General features: G+C 44.4%; 1 protein-coding gene across 2 annotated transcripts in view; it reads right to left on the bottom strand.

The window, feature by feature from the left end:
• ACVRL1 (activin A receptor like type 1) overlaps nt 1-19,924 on the bottom strand; it is a 138,044-nt gene that overhangs the window by 15,816 nt on the left and 102,304 nt on the right. For both annotated transcript variants that reach the window (XM_073614113.1, XM_073614112.1), the window contains exon 9: nt 12,139-12,269. In XM_073614113.1, coding sequence (XP_073470214.1) covers nt 12,139-12,269 — 131 coding nt within the window. The remainder of the gene's footprint in view (nt 1-12,138; nt 12,270-19,924) is intronic.

A 19,924-nucleotide genomic window follows, 5' to 3' on the forward strand; every position in this document is an offset into this window, starting at 1 on the left:
GTGTCATGGTCTGGGGCTGCATAAGTGCTGCCGGTACTGGGGAGCTACACTTCATTGAGGGAACCATGAATACCAACATGTACTGTGACATACTGAAGCAGCGCATGATCCCCTCCCTTTGAGACTGGGCCGCAGGGCAGTATTGCAACATAATAACGACCCCAAACACACCTCCCAGACGACAACTGCCTTGCTTAAAAAGCTGAGGGTAAAGGTGATGGACCGGCCAAGCATGTCTACAGACCTAAACCCTATTGAACATCTATGGGGCATCCTTAAATGGAGGGTGGAGGAGTGCAAAGTCTCTAACATCCACCAGCTCCGTGATGTCATCATGGAGGAGTGGAAGAGGACTCCAGTGGCAACCTGTGAAGCTCTAGTGAACTCCATGAGGGTTAAGGCAGTGCTGAAAAATAATGGTGGCCACACAGAATATTGACACTTGGGCCCAATTTGGAGATTTTCACTTAGGGGTGTACTAACTTTTGTTGCCAGCGGTTTAGACCATAATGGCTGTGTGCTGAGTTATTTTGAGGGGACAGCAAATTTACACTGTTATACAGATGTGAAATGATTTGATACAGTAATGTCATCTGTAAGACTACAGTGTACTGTATGTGTTATGTTTCGTATACTTTTTGAATTTGCCGCCGGGCTCCGCCCCCATGCCTCTCCACGCTCACAGCAAACGGAGCCCCGCACACAGAGCCTCGGGCGGAGGACACAGCCCGCAGACACTGATGTTATCGATCTGGAGGAGAAGTTTAAACTGACCTGTTTTTGCTGCCTACCTTTTGTGTGGGACCTGCTTGCATGACTACCTGTTAGCTCAGGGGTCCATGCTCTGAGGTGAGTGTAGAACTTAGATTGGAGGTGGAGGGTCTGTCACCATTCATTTGATATTGCTGTTCTTCACCGGTGGAGTCATCTTTCTGGGACTTGTTCACCAGCATATTGGACTGTGTTTTATTGCGCTGCACTTCTTATGCTACGTACGCACGGTCGGACTTTCCGGCGGACTTGGTCCGGCACACTTTCTGACGGACTTTGTCCGCCAGGTGCGCTGGACTTTAAAACGGACGGACTTGCCCACACACGACCGGACTTTTCCGGCGGGCTAAGTCCGCCCGTCTTTCCGACGGACTTTCGCCGGAGGTACAGCGGACTTTCACAATGAACGGACTTGCCCACACACGGACAAGTCCGTTCATTTTGAACGTGACTCATGTGCGACAGAACTAGAAAAGGAAATCAATTTTGCCGCTTTTATCGGCAAGATTGACACCTTGCGAGCCCCGTCGCTGGGCATACCAGGCCCTTAGGTCTGGTATAGATTATAAAGGGGAACCCCCTACGCCGAAAAAAACGGCGTGGGGTTCCCCCAAAGATCCATACCAGACCCCGATCCGAGCATGCAGCCCGGCCGGTCAGGAAAGGGGGTGGGGACGAGCGAGCGCCCCCCCCTCCTAAACCGTACCAGGCCGCATGCCCTCAACATGGGGGGGTGCTTTGGGAGAGGGGGCGCCCTGCGGGCGGGGGGCTTATCGGAATCCGGGAGCCCCCTTTGATAAGAGGGCCCCCAGATCCCGCCCCCCCACCCTATGTGAATGAGTATGGGGTACATGGTACCCCTACCCATTCACCTAGGGAAAAAGTGTCAATAAAAAAACACACTACACAGGTTTTTAAAATAATTTATTAAACAGCTCCAGGGGGGTTTCCTCCGGCTTCGGGGGTTTCTCCGGTTCCTCTTCTCCCGACGTCCGGTTGGTTCTTCTCCGCTCTCTTCTCCCGGTGTTCCAGTTCTTCGGCCGGCTCCTCTGCTGTCTTCAGGTAGCTCTCTTGCCAGCAGAGGTCCGGGGTTCTGGGCTTCTTGGCTTCTTCCCTCTTCTCTTCTCTTCTCCAGATGTTGACACGACGCTCTCTCCGGCTGGACTGCTCTCTGAGGGCTCCGTTGTGACTTATATAGGCGGAGACCCCGCCCCCTAATGATGTCACAGTCCCTGGGCATGCTGGGACTGTGACGTTTTAGGGGGCGTGGTCACCGGGCGATGTTGACCACGCCCCCTAAAACGTCACAGTCCCAGCATGCCCAGGGACTGTGACATCATTAGGGGGCGGGGTCTCCGCCTATATAAGTCACAACGGAGCCCTCAGAGAGCAGTCCAGCTGGAGAGAGCGTCGTGTCAACATCTGGAGAAGAGAAGAGGGAAGAAGCCAAGAAGCCCAGAAGCCCAGAAGCCCGGACCTCTGCTGGCAAGAGAGCTACCTGAAGACAGCAGAGGAGCCGGCCGAAGAACTGGAACACCGGGAGAAGAGAGCGGAGAAGAACCAACCGGACGCCGGGAGAAGAGGAACCGGAGGAACCCCCGAAGCCGGAGGAAGACCCCCCCGGAGCTGTTTAATAAATTATTTTAAAAACCTGTGTAGTGTGTTTTTTTATTGACACTTTTTCCCTAGGTGAATGGGTAGGGGTACCATGTACCCCATACTCATTCACATAGGGTGGGGGGGCGGGATCTGGGGGCCCTCTTATCAAAGGGGGCTCCCGGATTCCGATAAGCCCCCCGCCCGCAGACCCCGAAACCAACGGCCAGGGTTGTCGGGAAGAGGCCCTTGTCCTCATCAACATGGGGACAAGGTGCTTTGGGGTGGGGGGCCCCGCAGGGCGCCCCCCTCCCCCAAAGCACCCCCCCATGTTGAGGGCATGCGGTCTGGTACGGTTTAGGAGGGGGGGCGCTCGCTCGTCCCCACCCCCTTTTCTGACCGGCCGGGCTGCGTGCTCGGATTGGGGTCTGGTATGGATTTTAGGGGGGACCCCACGCCGTTTTTTCGGCATAGGGGGTTCCCCTTTATAATCCATATCAGACCTTAGAGCCCTTGCACACTGGGGCGGGGCGGCGTCGGCGGTAAAACGCCGCTATTAATAGCGGCGTTTTACCGTCGGTATGCGGCCGCTAGCGGGGCGGTTTTACCCCCCGCTAGTGGCCGAGAAAGGGTTAAAAACCACCGCAAAGCACCTCTGCAGAGGCGCATTGCCGGCGGTATAGCCGCGCCGTCCCATTGATTTCAATGGGCAGGAGCGGTAAAGGAGCGGTATACACACCGCTCCTTCACCGCTCCGAAGATGCTGCTAGCAGGACTTTTATTACCGTCCTGCCAGCGCATCGCTCCAGTGTGCAAGCCCTCGGGGCTTTCACACAGGAATACATGCAGCAGCACTTTCAGGGCGGTTTGCAGGCGCTATTATTAGCGCAATAGCGCCTGCAAACCGCCCCAGTGTGCAAAGGCTCTAAGGGCCTGGTATGCCCCGCGCTCACCGCAATAGGAAAATCTGTTTTTCCTATTGCAGCGAGCGCGAGATGCAATACCCTGCCCTCGGGTCGTATCTGGTCCGTCGGACCAGCATACACACGAGCGGGCTTTCCGTCGGACCAGCACACAGACGAGCGGACTTTCCGCCCGAGTCCGGCGGATAAATTTAAAACAGGTTTCAAATCTTGGTCCAGGGGAAAAAGTCCGCCGGAAAAGTCCGCTGGCGCCTACACACGGGCGGATTGTCCGGCACACTCTGGTCCGCCGGACCAAGTCCGCCGGAAAGTCCGACCGTGTGTACGCGGCATTATTTTTATCATTTGCTACGGATTTCTGTGAAAGTCTTTTAGGGCTCAGCTTGTATTTTGGGGGGTTTATTTTTGTGCTGATTGCACATTCTATTTTACACCATCACAAACATTATCTGTGCTCGAGGCTGCCATGGCTATTAGGACAATTTGGAGAGACTCCAGGACTGGTGATTACTATTATACATGCTTGTATGATTCATCTATCTTGTGAGTTGCCATTTTGCTTTTAAACATTAAACCCATAATTTTAATGCTGCACTTAGTCTGGCGTCCACTGCTTCGCTCTAAGCCTCGGTTCACACTGGGACGACTTGTTAGGCGACCTAGTCGCCTGACAAGTAGCGTCCCGTTCCGTGCAATGGAACCGTTCTAATCGGAGCGACGCAAGTCGCTCCAACTTAGAAAAAGGTTCCTGTACTTCTTTGGGGGCGACTTGCATTGACTTCTATACAGAAGTCGTTTTGCAAGTCACCGCTGAGTCGTGTCCTGGGTCGCCTGTGGCAGTCGCGCTGCAAGTCGTGCTGCCTCAGTGTGAACCGACCCTAAGGGTTCTGCTTCCAGGTGCTGATCGAATATTTATCAAGGACTAATTTTACAGACTAATAACATTTATATGAGTTTAATTGTTTATTCCAGTTGTTAACACATTTTTTACCTATTTACATCAATCTAGCGCCACTGTTCACCATTGTTTTTGTAATAATAAAGGAAATGCCTTTTTATCTTATTTTTAGAGCAATAGCCTGCAGAGATGTCATCCGAAACTTGGCTGCACTACCTCACGTTTAGATAATACAAGGTTCTGACCTCCTGACAGAAATAACCATGAGGATACCTCAGTGATGCTGTAATTTTACTTTAACAATATTATGTGGGAGACCAGCATTGGACTGCATTTGCTACCAGTGTTCTGTGGTAGATCTCTATTTGGGCAATTCAAATAGCTGCATCGGGACCCAAGGCTTTTAAAGGGGCACATCCCTCTGTTTCTGGGGTTTGGGCATAGAAAGTATGCACAGTAAACTTAATCTAAGTACCATGGTCGTATCTTGTACAGCTAGGTCTTCTTCCGTTGCTGAAGTCACCCTGCCTTGCAAAATCCTCTATGCCTGGCTGCCACTTTAAAACAACAGATCCTGTGCTGTGTCTCAACAGCCACTGTAGTTAATTTGACAAATAGTGTATTTTGGCTTTGTTAGGCTCCATTCACACCTGAGCGATTTGGATTGCTGGCAGATTAGCAAGTGCAAAAAAATAACAAAATGTGGAATGCGTTTGCGATGACATTTTTTGTTAATAGCACCCCAAACATGGTGCGATTTTGCAGCGATTGTCGAGCAACAAAACTCGCTACAATTTCGGCGAAAATCACAACCTCAAACACTCCTGGCTCTGTGCCAAGATTTGGTACATGAGCTTCATTAGATCATTTTTGGAGCGAGGAGGGAGGGAGGCCCATTTAAATGAATGGTGCCGCTCCAAAAACGCTTCACTAAAAAACAAAAAAGAAAAGCTAAAAAAAATGCGCTGCAGCAGCTGTCACTGCGCTACGCTCAGGTGTGAATGGAGCCTTAATAAATATGCTATAACATTATTGTTACAATGTATGTAGATCAAAAGGGTGCAATTGTGTTTATTTATTCTTAGACATAGTTAAAGTGTCACTAAACTCAATCAAAAAAAAAAAAGAAGCACACCCTTCCTAATAATTACTCTAATACTTTAATACAATGATATAATAGCTGCTCTCCAGTCTTAAGCAGCCAGAATTTGGATGGAGGCTTGGTTGCCATTCAGGAAGGCCAGCCTGCAGCTTAGATCGAGGCTTGGTCACATATAATGTTTATATACAGCAATGGCGCCCATGCCCCGGAAGATATCACATGTGATGAAACGCGTAGGGCATGGCAACGTGCTGAGGTCATTGAGTGTTCTCATTCCCAGAAGTGCAGGTGGTGTGCTGTATGTTCGGCCAGAGAGGATTTATCTTAGAGCACTTTTTACGATTTGTGGATGTAAGTGCAATTTTAATTTTAATAAATTGACTCAAAAGGTTTTACACTATTTGGAGCTTTTTCTTTCATGTTTGGGGATGAGCCTATTAGGATAATGCTGGGTTGATCATCACTGTCTAAATATCTGCCTCTGGAAGACACTGGCCAGGTTGTTTGGCCACATGCTCTGCTGACCTTTCTTTAATTAGAGGGTCTGATAAAGCTGGTAAGCCTGCATTCATCACATAATAATGTTTCTTAAAATAGTGATGGATGTCCACTATACACACGGATCTTTTTGAATATTTAAGAAGAGGACCCCTATTTTACAGTTTCACAGACTTTTCAATTGCACTTGGGCTTTTCTTTGTTTAAGTTTGCCCTTCATTTGCTGCAAACTGATTCATTTGAGTTGCACTGTTTATATCTTATAGTAGGCGATGCTTTTGTCACTATAGTAATTTATTTTGTTATTCTTTTCCATTTTTTACCTTAAGCGTGGTTTCTTTTCTAATTTTCAATTACTATAATGTGTCTGTCCCCTTTGTTTAGCATCAAAAACGTTATGTATAAATAAATTACTTGTGCCGCCTGGCAGTCACCAATAATGTGTTGGCAACGATTTGCCTACTCATAGAGCCTCTGCACTGTTGCCACCACACTGCACGTGTTCTTCTTCTATGTACTGTAGGTAAGCTGTGTCTACGCACTGCTTGCTGTGGTGGAAATCCCCTTACTGACTGTGTTGCTGTAGAACGGATTGGGGGCAGGGCTAAGCCGGATTGGGTCACATGTTCTGTGATGTCACCTCAGCTTTTTCAGCAGGCCGTGCAAAGTGGATTGGAGCTGTCAGTCAAGGATTGCATTAATTGCATTTATAAAGCCAAAAAAAAAGAAACTGTCCCTGCAAGCTGCCTTTATTTTGCTCAGCAACAGCTGGGGAGCCAGTGTGTATGATGAGGCCACAATGTAGTGCACTGGGAACAAGATTAGAGATTTTTTGGATACATTCTGGTGTCACTTTGACTTTGTATAGAAGTAACAGGTACGTAAAAAATTGGTCTTTAGGGTGTTGGTGGTGCCTTCCTTCCTTAACCCTATAGAGGTACTCTTGATGAAAGCAATAATTGGCCTTGCTGTAAAAAAAATTGCAATGATATGCACCTGTCAAACAGGTGCAGAAAAATTACTCCTTTAGTGTCGGTGGCGCCTTCCCACTGTAACCCTATAGAGCTGTTCTTGTTGAAGGCAAAAAAATTGCAATGATATGCATATGGTTGGTGTTTTTGCCACGTTTGATGTGCCTGAGACACAGTTTGCAGATAGCAACAGTGCGATCTGCTGCAGATTTGCTGAAAAAGGCCCAGACAGCTGAGCTTTGGGGAGTGGGCCAGGAGATAACAGCTGCAGAAGGGGATGGAATAGGGTGGCTGCTCTCTACTCTTTTTTTATGTCGGCCTCCTTGGGGTTGTGCCACCTCACCTTAATTTTCCTCCTCTGCTCTATCTGGCACCCAAGTCGCATCAGTGACCTCATCATCATCATCTCCATCTCCTCCATCTTCATCATTACCACTTGGCAATACGATGCGGCTTGGGGAAAATGCCAATTTGTCTACCAGTGTTCCTCCCTCTCTCTAGGTTCATGTTCCTGTCATCCTCAACCTCAGAACCAGCATCTGAATCCAGTAATGGCTGGGCATCATCAAGGAGCAAGTGGTTGATGCTGTGGTCACATAACTCAGCTGAGGCAGGTTTATGCAGTCTGGCAACTGCAGGGGACTGCACACACGTCTCTGCTTGCGTGACAGAGGATGAGAATGATGAGGAAGGTTTAGTAAGCCAGTCCACTAACTCCTCTGCATGCTGTGGCTTGATAGCACGGGCAAACTCACTAAACAGAGGAAATGATGCCCTGCATGAGGACTGACCATCACGTCCACCTTTGCCTGTGTACACATTTGTTGCTGGCCCCCTTACAGTACCATGGGAACATCTGCCTCTCCTTGCTGCCTCCCAGACATTATTGGGAGGGAGGGGGCGGTGCTTATAAGCAAATGTAACGAAGAAGTTGAAATCTGTACGTAGATGCACTTTAATCAATGTAAAGAGGTGTTTGGTGCACTTTAATTTGAGTACTCACACTACACAGACACACTCCACGTTTACACTATAATATACTGCAAAATAATGCGCCAAACATACAGTGACGCACACAGAACTATATGGCGTTAAACTGGCAGTTATGCACACAGAAGTAAATGGCGTTAAACTGGCAATAATGCACACAGAACTATATGGCGTTAAACTGGCAGTAACGCACGCAAAATTATATGGCGTTAAACTGGCAGTATAGCACACAAAATGATAAGGCGTTAAACTGGCAGTTATGCACACAGAAGTAAATGGTGTTAAACTGGCAATAATGCACACAGAACTATATGGCATTAAACTGACAGTAACGCACACAGAAGTAAATGGCGTTAAACTGGCAGTAACGCAATCAAATAGACGGTGTTCAACCGTCACTACACTGACACTATCTGAACTGTCCCTACTCTAGCTATACACTAATGTAAAGATTACTGACACGGTCTCCCTACACTACACTGAAACTATATGAGCTGTCCCTACTCTACACTGATGTATGTATGAATGACACGGTCTCACTATACTACAATGAAACTAAGTTGTCCTTACTCTAGATGCACACTATGCAAAGCTGAATTATGGTCCTCCTCACTACACTTACACTATCCCTAGACTGACACTAAACTATTATTCTACACTGACAATTGAAGCAAAATAGCACAGTATAGCACACTAACTAATAGCATTGAACAGAGCCCTGTTCTATATCTCTCCACGCCAAAATCACACTGTAAATAGGTGCCATTGAAAGAATACTTTTATATTGTGGGGCGGGAATAAGCCATGATTGGATAAAGTCATGATGACAGTGTCCAATCATGACTCTGACAGTGCTCTGTGCCCTGATTGGCTGAAGCTTTCACTGCTCGAATGACCCGTTTGTTCGGCTGTTCATCGAACGTCCAAACAGAGATAGTCCGGCCCAAACTTATGCTCGGGCCGAACCGTTCGCCCATCCCTAATGCTCAACTCCTAATGCCAGAAATCATTTTTTGTAGCCTTTAATACTAAAGATTTTTTATAAAGCTTTTTTTTCCATTTGTATTCTTATTTGTAATATAATTGTAAATATAAATTTTGTTGTCAAATGGTGACATGATACTTTTATCTCAATGACACATAATTGTAAAGTTTCCGCTTTAGGTACATCCATCTAGTTAAACAGTTCTCACTCAGCCAATGGCAGCTAGTGTTCGATAATTCAGCAAACCATGGATGACACTCTGATCTCCCCTCCCTCCCCTGTCCGAGCCGGGGAGTGCCGCTGCGGGTGAGCCATCCATGGTCACAGTGGCGGCTGGTGGATCTGTCGGTCTTCTCCTCTAGCCGTGCTCTCCTCTTCCTCCTAGGTGTCCAATAGGATCGCCTGGTGTTTTGGCCAATCGGGAAACGGGTCTCATGACCTGCTTCCTGATTGGCGGGGAGGCGATTCAGTGCAAAAATAGCGAATATTCATTCGCTATTGTCACACAACTGGGTGGACTCAGGGCGCAGTGCTCTGCGCCCCGAGACCACCATTTTTTTACGCTTATTAGAGCCTTTGGCTCTAATCACGTGCTTCAAAAAAAACACCTCCCCCCATTGGAATCCATGCATCCAGCGCCCTGTATGTAGATTAGGGAGCCGGACGCATGGATGGGGGGGGGTTGGAGCACGTGTACCCCTAATGGACCGCCACTGCTATCAGCCTACTACAAATGGTAAAAAAATTGCTGTGTGCATGAATGCAAAGGATGATCTACAAATTACAGTATAGAGCAACCATTCTCAACAAGGTCTCCATGGAACCCTATGGTTCTTTCAGCGGTTGCTAGGGGTTTCTTGAACAATGAGCTTTTTGTGACTCTCAAGTAAGTTACCACTGAAACCAATCCGTTTTTTAACTTTTTAGCTAGCTATAAGGGGGAATCCTTCCCAATGACCCAAAATGTAAGGAGCGTTCTTCGCAGCAACCATCACACTAATGTACTGTGAGCTGTAGATATCATAATGTATTTATTACATTTTACAGGGTTCCTCCATGTTGAAAAGGTTGAGAAAGGCTCATATACAGTGTATACACTGATGGAAAGTCTCTGCCCCATCTAGTGCACATATAAGGAACAGCACTTCTTTTATATTTACCATGAATAATTTGGACATAATTCCTCCTTGGGCTGTAAAGTAGGATGTGTTTCACCTACCTCCAGATAGTAGCAGGCACTGCTGGTAACAGTACAATCCATTTGTTTAACCAACTAAGTGACATGGAAAAGTCTTAAACAAATATCAGAAATACTACAGCATTGTTTGCATGTTAGGTCCTATTCACACCTGAGCATTTTGTAGGGTGAAAGTTGAAGCTCCAAAAACTTCAACATCCAAAATCCTCAATGGTGGCTATTTACATATGAGTACTCAAGTGCCTGTAGCTCAATGCCTTATACTCCAAAAGGTACTAGGCTATTTTTGAGGCAGATGTGCCCATGTTTGGCTCTATAGACTTCAATGGGAATTAATTAATTACTCAAATTGAGCATTTTCAAACTTTTTTCAGCCATTTTTTAGCTTGTACGAAATTGTCTCCTCCGCCTAGTGCTTTCCATTGGCTAAAACAAAAACACCTGAAGCTGGAATACACATGTAAAATGCTGGAAAAACACACTTCTAAAAAGCTTTTTTTCTAGCTGGAGATCCAGCTAACAATAGTTGTCAGCCTAAAATCAATGCTCTTTCATTTGGCCATTGGGCTGCTAATCAATCCAACTGAAGATGATTATTACATGCTTACAACACTGCTACTAATTAAGAGGCAGCGGCTTAGCATTGTCAGCCTGCAACAGGAGGTGCCGTGACTGGCAGGATCTCCTGGTAAAAAAGCTTTGCAACAGATTCACAAAACAATAACTGTCTTAAGAAAACAGTATATGGTGAGGCATGAACTAACCGTACTGAAAAATTTATTTTGGGTTTGCATACACTTAAATAGAATTGTTTAAGCCTGCCATAGATAGAGCGATTTTCTTTCCTGCAATCTCAATTTCCCCATCAACAGACTCAGTGTTAATGGGGGAATCCTTCCTGTGGATCTATTGTGTTCTCCTTGGGGGGAGAGGCAGGGGGAGCCGTCTTGGCCGGGAGAACACAGTGATAATTGCTAGATGCTATAAGTGCTGGCAATAATTGCATGAAAAATCTGACAGGCTGGTTGTACCCAAGTTGATCAATCGATTAACATGGGTACATTCAGCCTGCCCATACATGGTTCGAATCTTGGCCGATCTGCTTAACTGTCCAAGAATCGAACTATCTATGGCTGGCTTAAAAGAAGACGTTTGGGGTACATTAAAAAAAAAAAGCCTTCATACTCACCTCTATACTGCAGCATTGATGTGATGCTGCAGCTTTCCCACGCTCTAAGACCTATAACTGAGAGATCACATGACCGCTGTTTACTCAGTTCTCAGTCTGCTCGGAGCAGAGCAGTGACTGTTATGCCCTGTACACACGATGGGATTTTCCGACAACAAAATCCATGTTTTTTTCCCGACGGATGTTGGCTCAAACTTGTCTTGCATACACACGGTCACACAAATCTTGTTGGAAATTCCGAACATCAAGAACGCAGTGATGTACAACACGTACGACGTGCTGAGAAAAATGAAGTTCAATAGCCAGTGTGGCTCTTCTGCTTGATTCCGAGCATGCGTGGAACTTTGTGCGTCGGAATTGTGTACACACGATCGGAATTTACGACAACGGATTTTGTTGTCGGAAAATTTGAGAACAAGCTCTCAAATTTTGTGTGACAGAAATTCCGATGGAAAATATCCGATGGAGCCTACACACGGTCGGAATTGCCGACAACAAGCTCCCATAGAACATTTTCCGTCGGAAAATCCTATTGTGCTTGTGGGGCATTAGACATCGCTCTCCACTCTGCCCCTCCAGCGCTTACTGGAGCAGTGGGCAGGAGATGGGGCGGGTGCAGCTAGCTGTCATAGCCAGCTGTCAATCAGGCAGCTGGCTGGATCCTGACAATATGGTTGGGATCCTTCTAGACTAGACCCAAACTGGATCTGGTTTCTGCATATTAATGCAAATCTATTTTTAGTGGAACACCAGCATCCACTCAATACTAAATTTTCTTTTCTTTTTTTTTTTTTTTTTTACATAAAACATTTTTATTGAGGAAAAGAAGAAGGATACAACTATATATATATATATATATATATATATATATATATACTGTATATATATATATATATCAAAAAGAACAAAACAAAAAACATCTTTTAAGGGTATGCGACTAAATTTTCACTTTGGACCCATCCTTACCAAATTTCTGGGATCCACTTTATTGTACACTTTATAATTTCTTCTACTTACATTATCTAAACACCAGGTGTTAGGAACATTTGGTCTTTGTTGATCAACGCAGACCACTTTCTTCATGTCCTCAAAGCTAGGATCATGTGGAACAACATCATAGAATGGAGGCCTGTAGTCTTCTACCATACCTAGAAATAGAAAAAAAAATGTCAGCATGGTTCTGTGTGCATTGACTGGATGAAGATCTAGTTGACACCACTTCTTATAACATGTACGTAAGTAGATATAACACATGCAAACCTCAGAAAGTACAATCTAGAATTTTTTGTGTGAATTTCATGTAAATAGTATCATTAGCTTATTCAGTTTTTTACTATTCAGAATTTTAATAAAGTTTTTCCAGTAAAACAATACAGGAGTAACAAATAGTACATATAGTATAAACGTAACATGAACTATGTACAAATAAGATAAAGACATTGGATAACATTGGATACCCAGTGGTTGTATGGGAGGTCTGAATAACAGCATAAGCAAGAGATATTTTGTTATGTCGCTGGTACCAAGAATATATTGTCCTAGATCTGCATTTTATGGGGGGAAGAGGGGGGAATTCGGGGTGGTGGGAGATTGGGTCAGAGGGATTTGTGATGGTGGAGAGAATACGCAGTTGGTGGGGGAGGGGTAAGGCCCATTAGGCTCATTAGGCTCATTAGGCTCCTTAGGCTCCTAGAGCCTCCTTATGAGCAATCAGGTAATGGGCCATGATCTAGGTATAAAAAGATGTAATGTTTCCCCCTAGAGTAAGGGTTCAGTCATAAGCAAGTTGTATTGGTTTAAATAGCGGAACGGTAGCCAGCAGTACCATGTAAGATGGAATTTATCATCTTAATCAAGTAGAGATTTGGTCAGCTTATTTGGTTTTTAATACAACAATATAGTCAAGGTTATAAACAAAATATTACTTTTGCTACTTTCCAGATCTGCAAAAACATGCATACTGTTAGCCTTTCTTTACACCCTAGCCTCATTCCTCAGCCTCAACATACAGTTTGCTCTGCTCTAGACTATAGTAAATAAAAACTCCAAAATTAGAAGCCATATGCCATGTGTGCCTGTGGCACTTTGCCAATCACCTGCTAAATTTATAAATGTCTATCTGGCACAAGTTAAAACAAAAGCGACCCTTGCAGACATTCATAATTTAGGCAGGCTAGTCCTGCAGTCTGTTAACACAACTGATGAGGAATGCAGGACTGTAATGTTATATATGTATTTAAAGGCACCTGTCTGTAATGTGGATCTCAATGAAGAACACCGACAAGCTCAGAAGACTGTCTTCTTGTCATGATTCCTGCATTCAGGAAGCATGTCATCTACATCTTTCTATAGTGCATGAATCACTGGTACACAGGCTACAAATGTTTTAACCTCCCTGGCGGTATGATTATTTCGGATTTTAGGTGCGGAAAGCGGTACAATTATTTTGCATGGAAATTTGGCGTTTTATATTGTAGGTCTGTAAATCTTAACAATAACACACTTAAATCTGTCCAAACCAGAGTCTAGTAGATATCCCAGGTATGATAAAGTTTGAAACACAAAAACATAAATTATAATATAATAAATAAAAATAAATAATTAAAAAAAAAAAATAGTAATAAAATAAATTTCCCCACAATTCACTATCGCTCAATTCTGCAAGTGTTCTAATTTACTATCGCTGTTTTCTAGCTGGTCTAAAGCCACTTTTGACGTAAAGGGACACTTTTTGGTTGCTATGGACAATCTCCAGTTTCCAGGCAGAAAGAACAGTGTATATCATGTAAAACTGCATGCAGGGCATGGGACAAAGCACTGGGGACAAAAGGGATGTGAAATCATTTCATACAGTACTGTAATCTGTAAGATTACAGTACTGTATGTGTTATGATTTTTACTTTTTTTTGAATTTGCCGCCAGGCTCCGCCCCCGTGCGTCGCGCCGCTTGCAGGGAACGGAGCCTGGCACGGAGAGGCTTCGGAGGAGGACGGAGCCCTCGGACACAGCGGGGGACATCGCAGGATCCCGGGGACAAGGTAAGTAAAGCCGCCCCAGGATCCTGCAATGCGATCCCGAGTGTGGCTCGGGGTTACCGCTAATGGTACTGAATTTTAACCCCGAGCCACACTCGGGAATACCGCCAGGGAGGTTAAAATATATATTTGACATATTAGATATTAGTGGTGTATCTTTAAAAGGAGACTATCAAAATAAACAAGTATGGGAGCTACTACTATTGAGTTTTTATAAAGGTTGTCACAGTCAAGGGCCAGGCTCAGAGACCAGTAGCTATAGCAGCAGGGAGACTCCTACCAACCAGTAGGATAAGTATATAAGCAGGTCACCCTGGCAGATGATGCAGGCTCACCCAAAATGTGGTGTCTAAGCACTAACAGATATTTACCAGAGCTCCTGATGGTGGAGATGGGTTTTGCTGAGTGTTAGTACCAGTTTGTGGGCCTCAGGATCGCCCCACCAGGAGGTAAGCAAGCCAGGGTCCAGTAGCAGATATAGCATGTAGGGATCAAGCAGAATGATAGTCAGTAAACAAGCCAAAGGTTGGTAACAAGTGGTTGCAGGTTGGGATCAAGTAGAAGTGTAGTTGAGGAGTAAGCCAAAGATCAATAACGACTGGTAGCGAAGATACAGATGGCAGCAGGAGTGACAAGAGAGAGATATTTTTCATAGAGGGCACAATAATTTGGCAAACAGGAAGTGCAAAGGCATGGCTTAATAGGAGGTTCATGGGTGGGACAAAGAGTTCACGGTTCACCAGAAACAAGGTTTAAGGCAAGATTGTCAAAGGTATTGTCCAGGAAGCTGGCCAACATCTCAGGTGGCTCAGCAAGAAGAGATACTGCCAGATGCAGCAGAGGTTGCAGGTGCAAATCCAGGTCCTGACAGGGGTATTCTCCAGAATGCTTGGGGGCAGATGCGGTTTATCCTCTCCTCAGTAGGTGGTGCTGTATTGCTGACCGCTTTATGAATAGAGGATGAGAGCAACCTTGTTCCTTTGAAGCCTACGTAGGTGTCTCCAGGGGAACAGTGGCCATCTTCAGTCAGGGTAATGCTAATAAATAACACTGCCCAACTGCAGTTGTCACACATTTGAGAAGTGGATAGGGTAGGGACATTATCCACGCTGGGTAGGGATATTGCATTTAGGCCTAGGGAGAGGTTCCTGGCAAGGAGAGACAAAATAGGAATACTGCTGCTGGCTCTGCTATTTCTGGGACGTTAGTGCTGTGACAAAGATCTTGCAGTTGGGCTCTAAAGTGCCACTCACAACGCTACACTGCCTAGCAGCCACCCCTCTGCTCAGATGCTGCTCTGGTAACATAAGACTTATTAAGGTGACAACTTAAAGTGGAAGACCATGCAACATCTAAAATCCCTGCATCTATAGACACCAGGGATCTAACACTAACCTCTCTATTCCTGTAAAGAAAAAAAACGAGTATACATACCTTTTTGGAAGCCGATCTGACCCGCTCCAACCGGATCTCATACTGAGCTGTCAGCCACGGCTTCTCTGTGTAGGCGGGTGCAGAGGAGATGGAATACAACGGAAGCCCCATAGTAACTCTATGGGTGACATAACTTCCCATTCATTTCACGGCCCTTGTCGTCTGGGTCCTCTGCAGAGCTTCAAGCACTGGAGATCGGGTTGGAGCGGGTCAGATCGGCTTCCAAAAAAGGTACAGTATGTATACTCATCTTTTCTTTACAGGGATAGAGAGGTTAGTGTTAGATACCTGGTATCTATAGATACAGGGATTTTAGATTTTGCATGTTCTTCCACTTTAAGTGCTGGAACTAACTAACATTGCTGAGAGCTGCTGCACCTGTGTTGCCTGTGTCAGTGAGACTCTGATACCAAATTGCATTGAGTGTTGTTTAGCAAGGACCTTGCTGCTGTTCCTGTGTTATTTGTTACTTTCACTTAAACAAATAATTACAGTGCCACTTCCCTTGGTCTCGTTGTGCCTTTCCTCCATCTTGGGTACCAACCAACTGGCCCCGCCCACATTCTTTCATCCCAGTTCAGAAATTTCTATGTATGGCCCAGAGATGAGAAGAGAACAGCACCTACAGAATTACTGAAAGCGTGTGGATGTCATGAATTTATTTTTTATTCTATGAGCTGGTATTTTTATCCTCACCTGCTGCTCTTAATATGAAAAAGCTAATGAGAATCCCTATAGGGTGGAAAAAATAGAGACCCATCTATTAACACAGTAAATGGGCACCACATCCCGTGATAAATACTGTATATATTGCTCTTAATAGACACCCCCAAGAACCTCTAACTTATTACTTGGCAGAAGCTAGTGATATTTTAAGGTAATATGATAAACTGTCTGATAATCTTTTTAAATTACGTTTGCATCATTTGTATGGTAAATGTCACCTGAGTAGAGTGAGAATAGGGCAGGATGTGCAGGATGCACCTTTTAGTGATGTCTGGCTTACATTTATTTGCTAATTATTTTATAAGGCCTCATGCACAATGGGTGTTTGAATTTCTCCTGTAAATGCCTTTTACTCCTGGCAGGAAAAAGCAACTTAAAAATAACATGCCTTAAGCTGCATATTGCATGTGCGTTTAGGCGTGTCTAGCATTTGAGCGTTTATGGATTCCAGTGGCCAGAAAGTGTGCATGGGTCCTAAGCATGTTATTAGGCAACACAGAACTCAAATTTGTTGGTGTGCATGCAGTGGATTGCTCCTCCCATGTACACTTTATTTGTCCTGGTCTAAATTGATGAATTGCTTATTTTTTTCTTTAAGTTAAAGTCTGCCTACCTGAAAAATCACAAATCTGGCAAGTTTTGAGGTAGTGATATTGATCTACTATAGGTAAATAGGCTATTCATTTCCCCTTAGCTAAGTGAATAACATGAAGCTCCACTGACTTCCACTATCCAATCTTGTACAAACAAAAATACAGTTTTTTTATTTTACACAGATTGAGTATTCTTTGCAAAATGATGTATTACCTAATTCACGAAGCTATGGGAAAATTTCCTTGCAAAGTGAACAGCTTTTTTTGCCTTTAGTAAATGAACCTACTCCACACACTACTTTGTTCGCTGCCTGATATTGTACTGTCAAATTAAGCCCCTGACAATCTACTGAGCTCAAGATACAAATAAAGGATGACTTGGAGTAGGTTTTGATCAGATAGGCTCACTCGGTAATCTCATTCAGATAATCACACAGGAATGTAATTAGTGTTAAAAGGCATATCAATATACATTAAAGTTTTAAAGACTTGTTTCCAGTGTCCTTGTATCCTTGTATGGAGATATATATATATATATATATATATATATATATATATATATATATATATATATATATATATATATATACATATATAAAAATATATACACACACATATACACACATACTGTATATATATATATATATATATATATATATATATATATATATATATATATATATATTATATATATATATACACACTGAGCAAAATTATAAACGCAACACTTTTGTGTTTGCCCCTATTTATCATAAGCTGAACTCAATGATCTACGACTTTTTCTAAGTACACAAAAGGCCTATTTCTCTCAAATATTGTTCACAAATCTGTCTAAATCTGTGTTAGTGAGAACTCCTTTGTCGAGATAATCCATCCACCTCACAGGTGTGGCATATCAAGATGCTGATTAGACAGCATCATTATTATTATTATTATACAGGATTTATATAGCGCCAACAGTTTGCACAGGGCTTTACAACATGAGGGCAGACAGTACACTTACAATACAAATCAATACAGGAGGGATCAGAGGGCCCTGCTCATTAGAGCTTACAATCTAGAAGGGAGGGTCAAGTGGAAACAAAAGGTAATAACTGTGGGGGGTGAGCTGATGGAGAAAATAAAAAAACAGTTGTTGTTAGGTGTGGGTAGGGTAGGCTTCAGAGTTTTCATTATTGCAAAGGTGTGCCTTAGGCTGGCCACAATAAAAGGCCATTCTAAAATGTGCAGTTTTACTGTATTGGGGGGGGGGGGGGGGGGTCTGAAAACCAGTCAGTATCTGGTGTGACCACCATTTGCCTCACGCAGTTCAGCACGTCTCCTTCTCATAGAGTTGATCAGGTCGATGATTATGGCCTGTGGAATGTTGGTCCATTCCTCTTCAATGGCTGTGCAAAGTTGCTGTTTATAGCAGGAACTGTAACACGCTGTCGTATACGCCGATCCAGAGCATCCCAAACATAATCAATGGGTGACATGTCTGGTGAGTATGCTGGCCATGCAAGAACTGGGATGTTTTCAGCTTCCAGGAATTGTGTACAGATCCTTGCAACATGGGGCTGTGCATTATCATGCTGCAACATGGGGTGATGGTCGTGGATGTATGGCACAACAATGGGCCTCAGGATCTCGTCACAGTATCTCTGTGCATTCAAAATGCCATCAATAAAATGCACCTGTGTTCGTTGTTGATAGCATACGCCTGCCCATACCATAACACCACCGCCACCATGGGCCACTCGATCCACAACATTGACATCAGCAAACCGCTCACCCACACGATGCCATACATGCTGTCTACCATATGCCCTGTACAGTGAAAACCGTGATTCATCTGTGAAGAGAACACCTCTCCAAAGTGCCAGACGCCATTGAATGTGAGCATTTGCCCACTCAAGTCGGTTACGACGACGAACTGCAGTCAGGTCAAAACCCCGATGAGGACGACGAGCATGCAGATGAGCTTGAGATGGTCTCTGACAGTTTGTGCAGAAATTCTTTGTTGCAGCCGCTTGTTGCAGCAGCTGTCCGGGGGGGCTGGTCTCAGACGATCTTGGAGGTAAAGATGCTGGATATGGAGGTTTTGGGCTGGTGTGGTTACACGTGGTCTGCGGTTGTGAGGCCGGTTGGATGTACTGCCAAATTCTCTGAAACACCTTTGGAGACAGCTTATGGTAGAGAAATGAACATTTAATTCAAGGGCAACAGCTCTGGTGGATATTCCTGCAGTCAGCATTCCAATTGCACGCTCCCTCAAAACTTGCGACATCTGTTATTGTGGTGTGTGATAAAACTTCACATTTTACTGTATAGTGGCCTTTTATTGTGGCCAGCCTAAGGCACACCTGTGCAATAATCATGCTGTCTAATCAGCATCTTGATAAGCCACACCTGTGAGGTGGATGGATTATCTCGGCAAAGGAGAAGTGCTCACTAACACAGATTTAGCCAGATTTGTGAACAATATTTGAGAGAAATAGGCTTTTTGTGTACAACAAATTACAATAACATTTTTAATTAACTACTACTTAACATGGACCAAATATCGGGCGCTATTGGCCAGTTCAACAGAAACTGTCCGACATTTGGCCCATGTGTATGACAGCTGGTCCAACAGAAGCTGGCGGAACATCCAGTTTCTGTTGAAGGGGTATGACCGAAAAAGGTCTGCCAATTGCCATCTGTTTAGCACTCTCAGCCAATGGCTATGAGCGCTAACCGGTGCGTTCTGGTTGGGTGGAGTATCCCCCTGTCAAAAGACAACAGCTCAGCAGGGGAGATCGCTGTTGTACTAACCTCGGATTGTTAGTACAGGAACTTCTCCTGAGAGCTTCAGTTTTTTTTTGTTAAGCAGGCTGGGTTGAGAGTTCTCATAAGATAGGGGTGTTTTAGAGTTTGTATATTTTATACAAGTGACTGTAGCTGTTTCAGTGCACTTGTAATTTTTTGTTTATTTTTGTTTATATGCGCTAAAAGTTAATTTTTTTATTACAAGTTTTTTGGAGATCTACTTTG

Source organism: Aquarana catesbeiana, linkage group LG02, assembly GCF_042186555.1.
Source record: "Aquarana catesbeiana isolate 2022-GZ linkage group LG02, ASM4218655v1, whole genome shotgun sequence".
Taxonomy (NCBI): domain Eukaryota; kingdom Metazoa; phylum Chordata; class Amphibia; order Anura; family Ranidae; genus Aquarana; species Aquarana catesbeiana.